Genomic DNA, 12,317 nt, shown 5'->3' with positions numbered 1-12,317 from the left:
CCAAGTCCCAGGCATCCAAGGACTCAACCAAGAGATAAAGCACCCCATTTGAGTTGGATTCGTGTCGTCACATACTTTTTCCCATGGCAACCACAGAGTAGATACAGTAGCATTCAAGTGCCCATTTTTCCCTCCCCATGTTAACAAAGCACAATTTTAGATGATAAATGGAGAACAGCTTGCACAGAAAGTCTAAGATGATTTGTTTCAGACAGATAAAAAATGTGAGAATGGAAACAGTGAGAAGGAAGACCGTGTTCTCTCTGATAAAGAAATGCCTTGAGAAGATGGTCTTAAATAAAAGACCAAAATTATTTTAAGGAAAAAAAAGATTTCCCTGGTACAAAAGGAACTCTGTAGCCTCCCAAATAATATAATAAACTAAGGAAAACATTATGATTTAACATGTAAAAATCAAAAGTAGGTAGGAGAAAAAAGCTTAAAACATATCAGTAGTTAAAAAAACCTCATAAACCTTTTGTGCCTTAAACACTCTATGACCCTTCCTACAATTTCCTACTCCACAGGAATGACTTAACTGATAGCAACAAAAAACTAGTATCTCAAAAAAGTTCAGCATCAGAAAAGCAGATCATGTTTTCAACTTTTTAAAGACTCTTGCCAGCCACCTGCTTTTTCTTAAGCTTAGGCTAAGTGTTTTGGGGAGGCAATACTAATTTGTATGGCTGCATTATGAAAATAGAGAATACAGGATAAAATGGTAAGATAAAAGTTGTGCAAAAAAGGTGTCTTACATACAGTGGGTCTTCAAGTACATATTTGTTGAATGAAAATCAACTCCATTCAGAAAGATACTTACTGTTTGAAGCTATGTCAATTAAAAGAGTTTCTTCCGCTTCTAAAGGAAAAGAAGAATAGGATCAGGGAAGAGAAAACCATTCATTATAACCCACAGAAGTACACACCTAACTACTTCTTTCAATCACCACTCCTAGGTTTTAGAACACATTAAAAAAAATCCTTTGCTTTTTTGTTTAGCACTTTTAAAAGGGGATTTTAATAGCACTGTGTCCTAAAGATTATAAGCAATTCAACTAAAACAAAAATGCATTGAACAAGTAATCACACGGAATCCCTCAAAGCAAATCAAGCAATGACAATAGTAGGGAATATAACATGTTAATTCAAGTGAAAGTGAGTTTAATTCCCCTCAACTATAACACACTAACTTAATATAATCTAACTGTATCATTTAGATAATTCTTATAAAAAGCCAAGAAAGTGACCCCAAAAGCCTAGAGGTAAATTACTTTCTTAACTCAAATCTAGTCTCTGAAAAATTTCCAATGACCTCATTACCTCCACCCCTGCCCCACACAGGAACAGAGAATACTTGAAGTTATCTTCAGGCTACCATTAACAGTTGTGGGTCCAAGGCTTACCACACCCAACAAGTATAAAACAGGTCAAGTTCAAAGTTCTATTTTCTCTCCATGGCTCACCTAGACTTCCTCCCTTACCTCTAGTGTCTAGATCCAACTCATCACTTCCTCTTGGACTTCCCTGGATTTGGCCATTGGCACCTGTCAGACCCTCCTGGCTGGTTAAACTCCGGGTACTCCCTCTGGGTACTGACTCCTTCCTGGAGGAGGAAATGGCAACCCACACCAGTATTCTTGCCTGGAAAATTCCACGGACAGAGCCTGGCAGGTTGCAGTCTAGGGTCGTAAAGAGCAACTGAGCACGCAGGCACTGACTCCTTGGGATGAGTCTGGATCCACCTCAGCCAGGAGTAATCTCAACCTTTTCTAGCTCCCTCACTTGCCTGGATTGTAATTTGGCTCCATTACTCAGGCACAACAGAAGAACTGATAATGCCCCTGCTGCTGCTACTGCTGCTAAGTCGCTTCAGTCGTGTCCGACTCTGTGCGACCCCAGAGACGGCAGCCCACCAGGCTCCCCCGTCCCTGGGATTCTCCAGGCAAGAACATTGGAGTGGGTTGCCATTTCCTTCTCCAATGCATGAAAGTGAAAAGTGAAAGTGAAGTCTCTTAGTCGTGTCCGAAGTGAAGTCGCTCAGTCGTGTCTGACTCTTAGCGACCCCATGGACTGCAGCCTACCGGGCTCCTCTGTCCATGGGATTTTCCAGGCAAGTGTGCTGGAGTGGGGTGCCATTGCCTTCTCCGGATGCCCCAAGTTGTCTAATATTAGAGAATAGTCTCAATACTTTTACTAGCATGATGAATGAAGTAAGGGACAACAGTGCTTCAAGACAGAGATATTAGTTCACAACTGCTCTTTGGTAACTTTAATTCTTTAAAACCCAAGTACTCATAGATTTTTCAAAATAGATGTACAGGTTGGGAAACAGAAAGGATGTGAAAACTCAAGGAGGTATCTGTTCCTTTTGTCATGAGGATTACTATGTGCATGCACACAAATTTTCCTAGATTCCAACCTAGCAATCTGCCATCTATTTCTTATTAAAGACAATACCAAGAGAAACAGGGTAAAAGAGATTCTAGAAGTAGCACAAAGAAGGTATAGGGTCAACAAGATACTAACATCATTGTCTTTGGCTTTTCTCCTCCTTAAAGGGCTGAGTATGTAACAAAAAGCACTATGCTATCAGAAATGAGGTGACCACAGTAACTTATTTCAGCACGCAGGTGCCTCCTTCAATGTCTCTCTTACACAGGGCAGGCTAAATAAAAGATTTCATTCTACTACACAATATGGATTCTATTCACAGTGGGTATTTTTAATTCTTAATATATGCTCTCTTAAAAAGTCATGCCCACTTAGTATTTCTACTTATAGGAATAAATTCTAAGGAAGTAAGAGACATGCAGGAAGATTCATTATTTATACTAACAAAAAATAACTCAAATGTCAAACACAGGGAATAACTACAGTAGAGGTCACTCATAAAATTGAATAGTATACAACTATTAATAGCATGTAAAAGCACTCAAAACATGATAGCAAATAGAACGGACAAAAAACACATACATATGAGCTCCACCAACCCTAAAAGTTACATGTGTAGAAAAAAGGAAAATGTTAGGTATTTATCTCTGAAGGACGTGAGTTTACTTATTTCCTTTATAATTTTCTGTTCTTTCCCAACTTTTTACAGTACATATATTACTTTTGTGATCAAAAAAGTTGCATGTAGTTTAAGAAAGAATTTATGCAAGGCAGGATTCAAGTTTTCCAAGAAGCTGTAGCTGACACAGAATGCCTGTCGGATAAGCCAATGGAGCCACTGGAAACATAATGCATTTGTTCTCTAATAATCAATTTCCTTTCTAGGGCAATGTGAAATGACAGAAGCAACACCTCCTACACAAACCTCCCAATTTTTGAGTCTCATTGTAGCAGATGAAACAACAGATTTTCTGTTCCCTTTCCCCAAATTTGAAGGCAGGAAGCCAAGTATTTCCTCCCCAGAGTCGATTTTCTTATGATTCACCAATGTCAAGGTTTGAGAATCAGCACAATTGAATGTAAGGTACTACAATCTGGCAAGACATGTTGCCAAATGTTTTAATTTCAAATAGTGTGGGGAGAAAGTGCTGAACGCATGTGAATCGAAATGACCTTGATAGTTTACAATGAGCAGTTTATCAGTTAAGCCCAAGAATGTGATTAAAATCTACATATAGGTTCATCAGCATAAAAGACTACCTACATAGGTAACAGACCACATCTATCTCTAACCCCAGCCAGGGTGGCAGGTGAGAATATATATATTTCAATATAATCCTTCAGTACTCTTAGACAAAGAATTTATCATCTTCTCAATGGTAGATTATTTACAGAGGGTAATGCATTTCATTTTATGTGCAGTGACAAATTTAAGTATGTATATTATACAATGATAACGACCAAAGAAAAAAACATTATAAAACTAACTAAGCAATTAAAGCTAGTACCTTGAACACATCTAAAGTGGCTATTTATAGGAATGATATCTTGAACACGCTGTTCCTTCTTGTGCAACTGGATTATTAGCCTAGGAAACAGAAGAATGCATCAACGAATAGATACTAAAAAACTAAAAAAAAAAAAAATTTAACAACAAAATACATTGCTGTATTGTTATACAAATCTAGTCTGTATTTATTAGACTTGTTGGATCTTGTTACCTGGATCTGAGAATCATGGTAGATATTGCTTTAGGTCTAAAAGGATGTTAGTGATGATCAGTACCTGAATACCCACAGTTCAATGCCATGGAGAACACAGTCTATGTCCTAAAAACAGTTTACAATTTTAAGAGCATGAGATATAGTACACACACCTTCAGCTTACGCATACCAGAGTGAAGAACTAACAGTTAGGTGTGAAGACCATGAGAGAAGGGACTATGGCTGTCTTTTCACCACAGTATTTCTAGCACCTAGTACAACACCTGGCATGTAGCAGTCCCTCACGTTTGTTGAATAAATGGATTATAAATTTCATCAATTAGCTTTCTGATTTTATTCCCATGGCTTTTATCAAAGAATGATTCTATCTTTTCAAATAAGTATACAGGTTCACGGAGAAGTAAGAGGAGATGCCCAGCCAGCTGCATTAGTCAAAATAATCCAGTGACCAATGAGGTAGCAGATATCACAACCAGATTGCTTTTATATCCCTGTGTTTTCATCATGGTTTACAATTTAATGCTAGTATTTCTGGTAAGCATAACTGAACTTTGCCCCTCAGTATGAAATACCAGACTTCCAAATTCCTATGTATTCCTGAAATATTAATTTTCACTTACTACTTAATCTTAGTGGTCCAGAATCAAGGTGTAACCTACTGGTAAAAGGTCATCCTGAACATCTCCTAACTTCCCCCAAATCACTCTTCAGGTGGTTCTTTGAGCCAGGAGCACTATTCTTTCCTTCCCTGAGACCTAGCTCAAACTATCAACTCCTCTGTGAAACTCCTCCCAAGTAACCTCAGGCAGAACTAGTGGCCTCATGCCTTTGCGTGTCCCTCAAACATAGCACTTAACAGACTCCATTATAGTTACATATATAACTATATACATACATACAAAAAACTACATATGAATCCCTCAGATTTGAACTCCATGAAAGCAAAGACCCTATCATATTCAGTTTTGTCTCTTACCTAATAGATGATCAATAACTTTAGTTGAATAAACATTTAATTAAGCTACAAAGAGAGGTGAATTTCTAAACATATGTGGTCAACTTTTGACCTTAGAAGTCATTCTTTAGAAGGGCTTGATTTCTATTTTGTTGTCTTTTGGGGGCTTGTCATTTTAGCTTTTTGAATTTTTTTTCAAATTGGTTAACTTTGAAGGGGTAACTTGGGGGAAAGAAATGCTTAGATAGAACTAAGGGAGATAAAAATATTAGTGCCATTTTTCTGCTCTGATTCTACTTGCCTAACTTTCAGGGATTTATAGTTTAACGTGATTAGAAAGAAGAGTATGGGGGAAGGTCCTTCTCAAACTGCAAAGTTCATGAGTTGAGTACAGTCCTATAAACCCAGATGTAGACCAGAAACTAGATAAGAAGGACAAAGCAATGGTCAACGAGAAAGAGCTTACTTTAAGGAAAATGAACACAAACCAATGTAATTCCCAAGTAAAGTAATACAGAAATGATGTTGAACATCAACAGTAAAGTTTCAACTGGATTGTCTTGTTAAAAACCAACACAAAACAGACAACACGGATGGACCTTGAGAGCATTATGCTAAGTGAAAGAAGTCAGACAAAGACAAATACCATACGATCTCATGTGTGAAACAGAAAAACAAAAACCAAAAATACTGAACTCAAAGACATGGAGAACAGATTGGTAGTTGTTAGAGGCAGAGGATGGGGGTGTGTGGGTGAAATGGGTGAAGGAGGTCAATAGGTACAAATGTCCAGTTAGAAAATAGTTAAGTCCTGGGGCTGTAATGTATAGCATGATGACTATAGTTAATAATAATGTACTGTATATTTGAAAGTTGTTAAGAAAATATGTCTTAAAAGTTCTCATCAAAAGAAAAAAAATGTTGAAGGAACTTCCCTGGCAATTCAGTGGTTAAGACTCTATGCCTCCAATACAGGGGGTGCAGGTTCAATCCCTAGCCCCGGAAACAAGATCCCACATACCACGTGGCACAAAGACAGAAACAAAGAAAAAAATTGTTAACAATGTGTGGTGATGAATGTTAATAAGACTTATGGTGGTGACCATTTCATAGTATATACAAATATCAAGTCATTATATTGTATACCTGAAACTAACATAATGTTATAAATATCAATTTAAAAAAGAAATGTGACCGCCCCCCAAAAAAAACCAAAAAACATAAACTGGGAAATCAAGTCAAGTCCACAAATATTTCCCTAGGAAATACTCTGATTTGTTTAAGGAAGGTTAAAGATGAAACAACAGGTTGCATCATAATCTATTTACCTTGAAAAAAAAGAACGTCAGTGTTTGAGTCCTTGTGTGCAATAAAATCGTTTTCAATTGTAATTTTAGTCTCTCAAGTAAATTTCTCCTATGGTTAACAGCAGGAACTACAAAACTAAAGAAGGCACCCAAGAGACAAGGATTATATAGACCAATAATGTAGTGTCTCTAATAAATGATTTCAAAAGAAACTTCTCAAATATGATCTAATTCTGAGATGTTACATGCCTTTAAATCTCAGCTATGCTACTTCCTGACTGTGAACAAATGACTTAACCTCTCTAAACCTCCATTTCTACACCAAGAAAAAGGGGATGACGATGATAATATTACAATTTCACAGCAATCCTTACATGAGAGTTAAATGAACTAATTCATGCAAGTGCTTAGAAGAGTACCTGACACACATCAAGCCATTGAGTGTGACTTGTGCTATACTCATAACTTATACAGAACTGTAACATAGAATTTGATTTCTCTAGGGGGGAAGACAAAAATAATCAAGAGAGCTACCATTGCAAGTTTAAATGTGTTTCCAGTACATGAGACCAGATAGAAAGAGGTGTTTCTCTCAAGGCCAGCTGCTTGTTCCCTTATCAGCTGAACAGTTCCAAACCTACAGAACCAAGGGAACAGATCCTGAGATGTGGTCATCTCAGCACTGTAGCTATTTTTATTTAATCCTCATAATTTAAAGAAGAGGAAACTGAGGCACAAAAAATTTAATGGTTTGCCCAAGGTTCACATCTTCCCATTCTATTCTTGCTTTTGGAAGTGGTACTGGTGTTCCACTTTTCAATTCACTTTTCTGTTGAATTTACTTTCATTAAACTGGTCTTCCAGTTTGATGAAATCTGGGAAAAATACGAACTTATCACATCAACAGAACTGACCAAGCAGAATCTAGGGAAGAGCTACTTCCATAAAACCAGCTGACATCCAGTTTGAATGGCACCAAGAGTTTCAGAATAGGGCAGGCTAGGCTAATGGAAATTTCTTCTCTGTAAACTAGACAGCATAGACAAAGATTGAATCTGGACAATCTAAACGCAGGGGCTGAGAAAAATTGTTTTTAAGCAGAATCCATTGTTGGGGGATGGCAGGATTTAAGTGACTGACAATTCTTCACTGATGTCAAGAAACCAGCCAACAACCAGGGGCGGTGGCTGGGGCATAAGGGGATAGGGACCTACCTATATAGGATAGTCATCAGAGATACTTTAGATGAAGCATTAGTGGCAAAGAAGTGAGATCAGCAGCCATAGTGATGGCTTATCAAAACCTTTTGATCAAACTGTCCAAGGCAGAGTGGAAGGTAACACACCCTGATGAAAGGCCAAAAGTCGTTTACATTTCTACACATGTCATTACTTTTTCTAATAGTCAAGTCAGTAAGTGAAGCAGTTACTGGCCTACACAAAATCATGACTGAATTAATGAATATGCCTTCAAGCAAATGGAATAAAGGGGTGGGGAGACTGGAGGAACCAGTTGAATGAGATTAAGAGAAGGTTAACAATGAAGCATTTCTACAGCACTTTTACTTCTTTGTAAACCACTTTCGTATTTATTATTCTCCCAGTTATAACTCCAAAGGCTATAAGGTAAGGCAGTTCATGTTTTTATTAAACTGATGAGGACACTAAGGCCCAGAAAGCTTTATTGACCAGCCCAGGATTACACAACCCATGTCAGTTGCAGGGCAGGAACTAAGAACCCAGGCTTCCTGCTTGCCTGCCCATTGAAGCCCTTTCCTGAGCCACAGGCCAGGAGCAAACTTGGGGAGAAAGCCGGGTGGTTAGAGCACTGGCACTTCACACCCGGGCCGAACCTGTTGCCCACGTGGCCTCAGTGGGAGGAGGGTGCGTGGCTTGTCGCGGTTTGGGGTTGGGAGGTAATGGCAGGCTCCCCTCCTTTGTGGGTATCAGGTGGTTACTTACTCATACTGCCCGTTCCTCTGGACTAGGGTCAGCGCGCAGGGCTCCCGGAGAGGACCCTTCATCTCCATACCCTCGATAGTATGCGGGCGCTAGTCAAGGGTCTTCTCTACAAGCGCGGCCCAGGAGGGGACCCGCGGTGCAGGGCGGCGAGAGGCTCCTGCCCCTCTGCCCACCCTTCCTCCCCAGCGTCCGAGGCAGCGCCTCCCGCGCCGGCCCCCCTCTCCCGCTCGGCTGGGTTTCGGAGCCCGATTGCCCCCTAGCCGCCCCTCCGCCGCGATCCGCAGTCCCGCGGACCCCCACCCCCGCCCTGCGCGGCCTCCCCTCCCCCTTCTCTCAGGCGGATACGGTAAGGGGCTGGGCTCCAATCGGGAGCGGCGGCTCCATCCCGGCGGCTTCCAGGCTCGGCGGGACTGCGGACTGCGGGCTGATCCGACGATACTGCCTCCCGCGTCCTCACACCCCTTAGCCTCGGCTGCGCGTCCTTAGAGAAACAGCTCCGTGTTGGGCGCGGGCAGCCCGCAGCCTGGAGCCCAGAGCCGGGAGCCGGGAGCCTGACCCGAGAGAGAGCGGCGCCTCCCACCCCCGCCAGTTTTCCAGGCCGCCGCAGATTCCGCCCCCTGCGGCCAACCTATGGAACTGCAGGCCAACTCGACGGACTGGGGGCGTCTCCCCCACGTCCAGCAAGGGATAAGCTTTCAAGGCTGTCTGTGACGCCAGACTTGTTTTGGGGATTTTGAAGGTTGCAATAGAAACAAAGTACAGTCATACCCATCAAATAACTCAAAGGTGTTGGGGCCACTAGGACCCATATCCTCCATTCAAAATATCCTTATTATGGTTAACAGAATGGACCATGCTGGTTATCCTACTACTCAGATGTCCTCCCACCTCACTCCATCCTTCCACACCCTAAATCGGAAAAATCCCCAGAGATCATACCTTTGCTTTCTCTGTCCCCCTTTAAGCTCACTTGTAAGCAGGCAAACACCAAATATATTATCCCTGGCCCACATCCCTTGCCTAATATAACTCATTGTTAGGAAAGCATTGGATGACAAAAACCCACGGTTATTTCACACCGCGATGCAGGTTTGACATTTCAAAGCCATGTGCTTGCTTGTGTCTCCTGCATTGCCAGGCGGCGCTAGTGGTAACGAACCCACCTGCGAAAGCAGAAGATGTAAGAGACAGGGGTTTGATCCCTGGGTCGAGAAGATCCCCTGGAGAAGGGCATGGCAACCCAATCCAGTATTCTTGCCTGGAGAATCCCAGTGGACAGAGAAGCCTGGCAAGCTAGAGTCCATAGGGTTGCAGAGAGTCGGACACTACTGAAGTGACTTAGCACGCATGCACTTGGGAAGCCCCATATGCTTGCTTCCTCTCTCCTGATTGCTCCGTATCCAATCAGCCAACAAGTCTTATTAATATGTTCTTTGGAATTACTTTTAGATTCTTTGTTTTCTTGCCATTCACACTGCCATCACTGGAGTGTAAGCCCTTGTGATATCTCATTTGACCATTTTACTCTGTTGACAGGCATAAGAATATTCTTCCTAGAGTAATGTTTCAGTTGTGTTATTCTTTTGTTCAGTGGTCACCTATGGATGTGAGAGTTGGACTGTGAAGAAAGCTGAGCGCCGAAGAATTGATGCTTTTGAACTGTGGTGTTGGAGAAGACTCTTGAGAGTCCCTTGGACTGCAAGGAGATCCAACAAGTCCATTCTGAAGGAGATCAGCCCTGGGATTTCTTTGGAAGGAATGATGCTAAAGCTGAAACTCCAGTACTTTGACCACCTCATGTAAAGTGTTGACTCATTGGAGAAGACCCTGATGCTGGGAGGGATTAGGGGCAGGAGGAGAAGGGGACGGCAGAGGATGAGATGGCTGGATGGCATCACTGACTCGATGGACATGAGTTTCAGTAAACTCCAGGAGTTGGTGATGGACAGGGAGGCCTGGCCTGCTGTGATTCATGGGGTCGCAAAGAGTCGGACACAACTGAGCGACTGAATTGAACTGAACTGATTCTTTTGTTCAAGACCCTATGCTACTGCTGCTGCTGCTGCTGCTAAGTCACTTCAGTCGTGTCCGACTCTGTGCGAGCCCATAGACGGAAGCCCACCAGGCTCCCTTGTCCCTGGGATTCTCCAGGCAAGAACACTGGAGTAGGTTGCCATTTCCTTCTCCAATGCATGAAAGTGAAAAGTGAAAGTGAAGTTGCTCAGTCGTGTCGGACTCTTAGCGACCCCATGGACTGCAGCCTACCAGGCTCCTCCATCCATGGGATTTTCCAGGCAAGAGTACTGGAGTGGGGTGCCATTGCCTTCTCCGGCTTTAGACCCTAGCTGGTGTCTAAATCCTTGCAGAGACATTTTAAATTTTATAAAGGTTTTTAAAAAATTGCAGTTCAACAATTTCCTTTCCCATTTCCATACACACATACTCCCTATCTCTCCTTCCTGTTTATTTTTTCTCCTGAAGATTTTTCACTATTCATTAATTTATTTTACTTATCAATTTCATTTATTGTTTACCTTCCCCTATCAGAATGTGAGTTCTGGAAGGGCAGGAGTTCTTACATTTTTGAATTCCCAGCACCTAGAACCATTCCTAGAACAAAGTAGATCCTAGAAAAATATTGATTAAATGAATAAATGAATTTGTATCTTGAATGTATAAGAACCTCTACAAATCAGTGAGGAAAAAAGAAAGAAACCTTGTAGAAAAACTGACAGGGACTTCCCTGGAGAGCCCGTAGTTGAGACTCCACTCTTTCAGTGCAGGGCGCATGGGTTTGCTCCCTGGCTGGGGAACTAAGATCACAAATGCCTTGCATGGGGCATGCCCTCCCCCAGAAAAACAAGACAAACAAAAACTGACAAAATATATGAATAAAGGGGCTTCCCTGGTGGTTCAGTGGTAAAGAATCTACTTGCCAATGCTAGAGACTCAGGTTCGATCCTTGGTCAAAGAAGATTCCACACGCTGTGGAGCAACTAAGTCTGTGCCACACCTACTGAGCCTGTGATCTAGAGCCCAGGAGCTGCAACTACTGAAGCCCTTGCGCCCTAAAACCCATGCCCTGAGACAAGAGAAGCCACCTCAGTGAGAAGCCTGCACACTGCCGCTGGAGTGTAGCCCTAACTTGCCAAAGCTAGAGAAAAGCTCATGCAGCAACGAAGACCCGACACAGCCCAAAATAAATAAATGAATAAATGACTAAGCAATTCATAATCAAGGATATCCAAAGGATATGAAAGGACAAAAAGAAATGAAAGGATGATTCACCTCATTACTACTCAGGGAAATTAAAAATTCAAACCATTACAGCAACATGGATGGACCTAGAGATTCTCATACCAAGTGAAGTGAGTCAGACAGAGAAAGGCAAATGTCGTATGATATGTTTATATGTGGAATCCAGAAGAAAGCTGCAAATGAAGTTATCTACAAAAATAGATAGAGTTACAGGTATAGAAAATAGAGTTACAGGTATAGAAAATAAACTTATTGTTATGGGGGGGCCAGTAAGGATAAATCGGAAGATTGGGATTGATACATACACACTACTATACATAACACAGCTAGCTAATAAGGACCTACTGTAGAGCACAGGGAACTCTACTCAGTACTCTGTAATGGCCTATATTGGAAAAGAATCTAAAAAAGAGTGGATATATGTATTTGTATAACAGATTCACTTCATTGTACACCTGAAAGTAACACAATATTGTAAATCAATTATAACATAATAAGTTTTTTTTTTTTTTAATTTTAAGCTATGAGATACTATTACACAATCATTGGTTTGACAAAAATGTAAAAATTCAGACAACACCAAGTGTTGTTGAGAATGTAGAACAGATAGAACTCTGAGGCTGATAGAACTGCTATGAAGAGCCATTTGACATTGTATAATACCCTTCAACCCAGAAATTCTATTTCTAGCTATAGACCTGGGCAAAATTCTAACCTTTGT

The 12,317-nt window shown here is 41.3% G+C and overlaps 1 protein-coding gene across 5 annotated transcripts in view; it reads right to left on the bottom strand.

The window, feature by feature from the left end:
• The window catches only part of OCRL (OCRL inositol polyphosphate-5-phosphatase), a 50,809-nt gene extending 41,903 nt beyond the window's left edge, over positions 1-8,906 (bottom strand). For 2 of the 5 annotated variants that reach the window (XM_015461421.3, XM_010821401.4), the window contains exons 1-4: positions 8,684-8,891; positions 8,339-8,418; positions 3,900-3,979; positions 821-859 (exon numbers count right to left, since the gene is read on the bottom strand). In XM_015461421.3, the coding sequence (XP_015316907.1) occupies positions 821-859; positions 3,900-3,979; positions 8,339-8,418; positions 8,684-8,722 (238 nt within the window). In that variant the 5' untranslated portion in view covers positions 8,723-8,891. 5 annotated transcript variants of the gene reach the window in all.
• Between the last annotated feature and the right edge of the window lie 3,411 nt (positions 8,907-12,317).

This window comes from Bos taurus, chromosome X (genome assembly GCF_002263795.3).
Source record: "Bos taurus isolate L1 Dominette 01449 registration number 42190680 breed Hereford chromosome X, ARS-UCD2.0, whole genome shotgun sequence".
Taxonomy (NCBI): domain Eukaryota; kingdom Metazoa; phylum Chordata; class Mammalia; order Artiodactyla; family Bovidae; genus Bos; species Bos taurus.
This window is presented reverse-complemented; position numbering and strand designations above follow the sequence as displayed.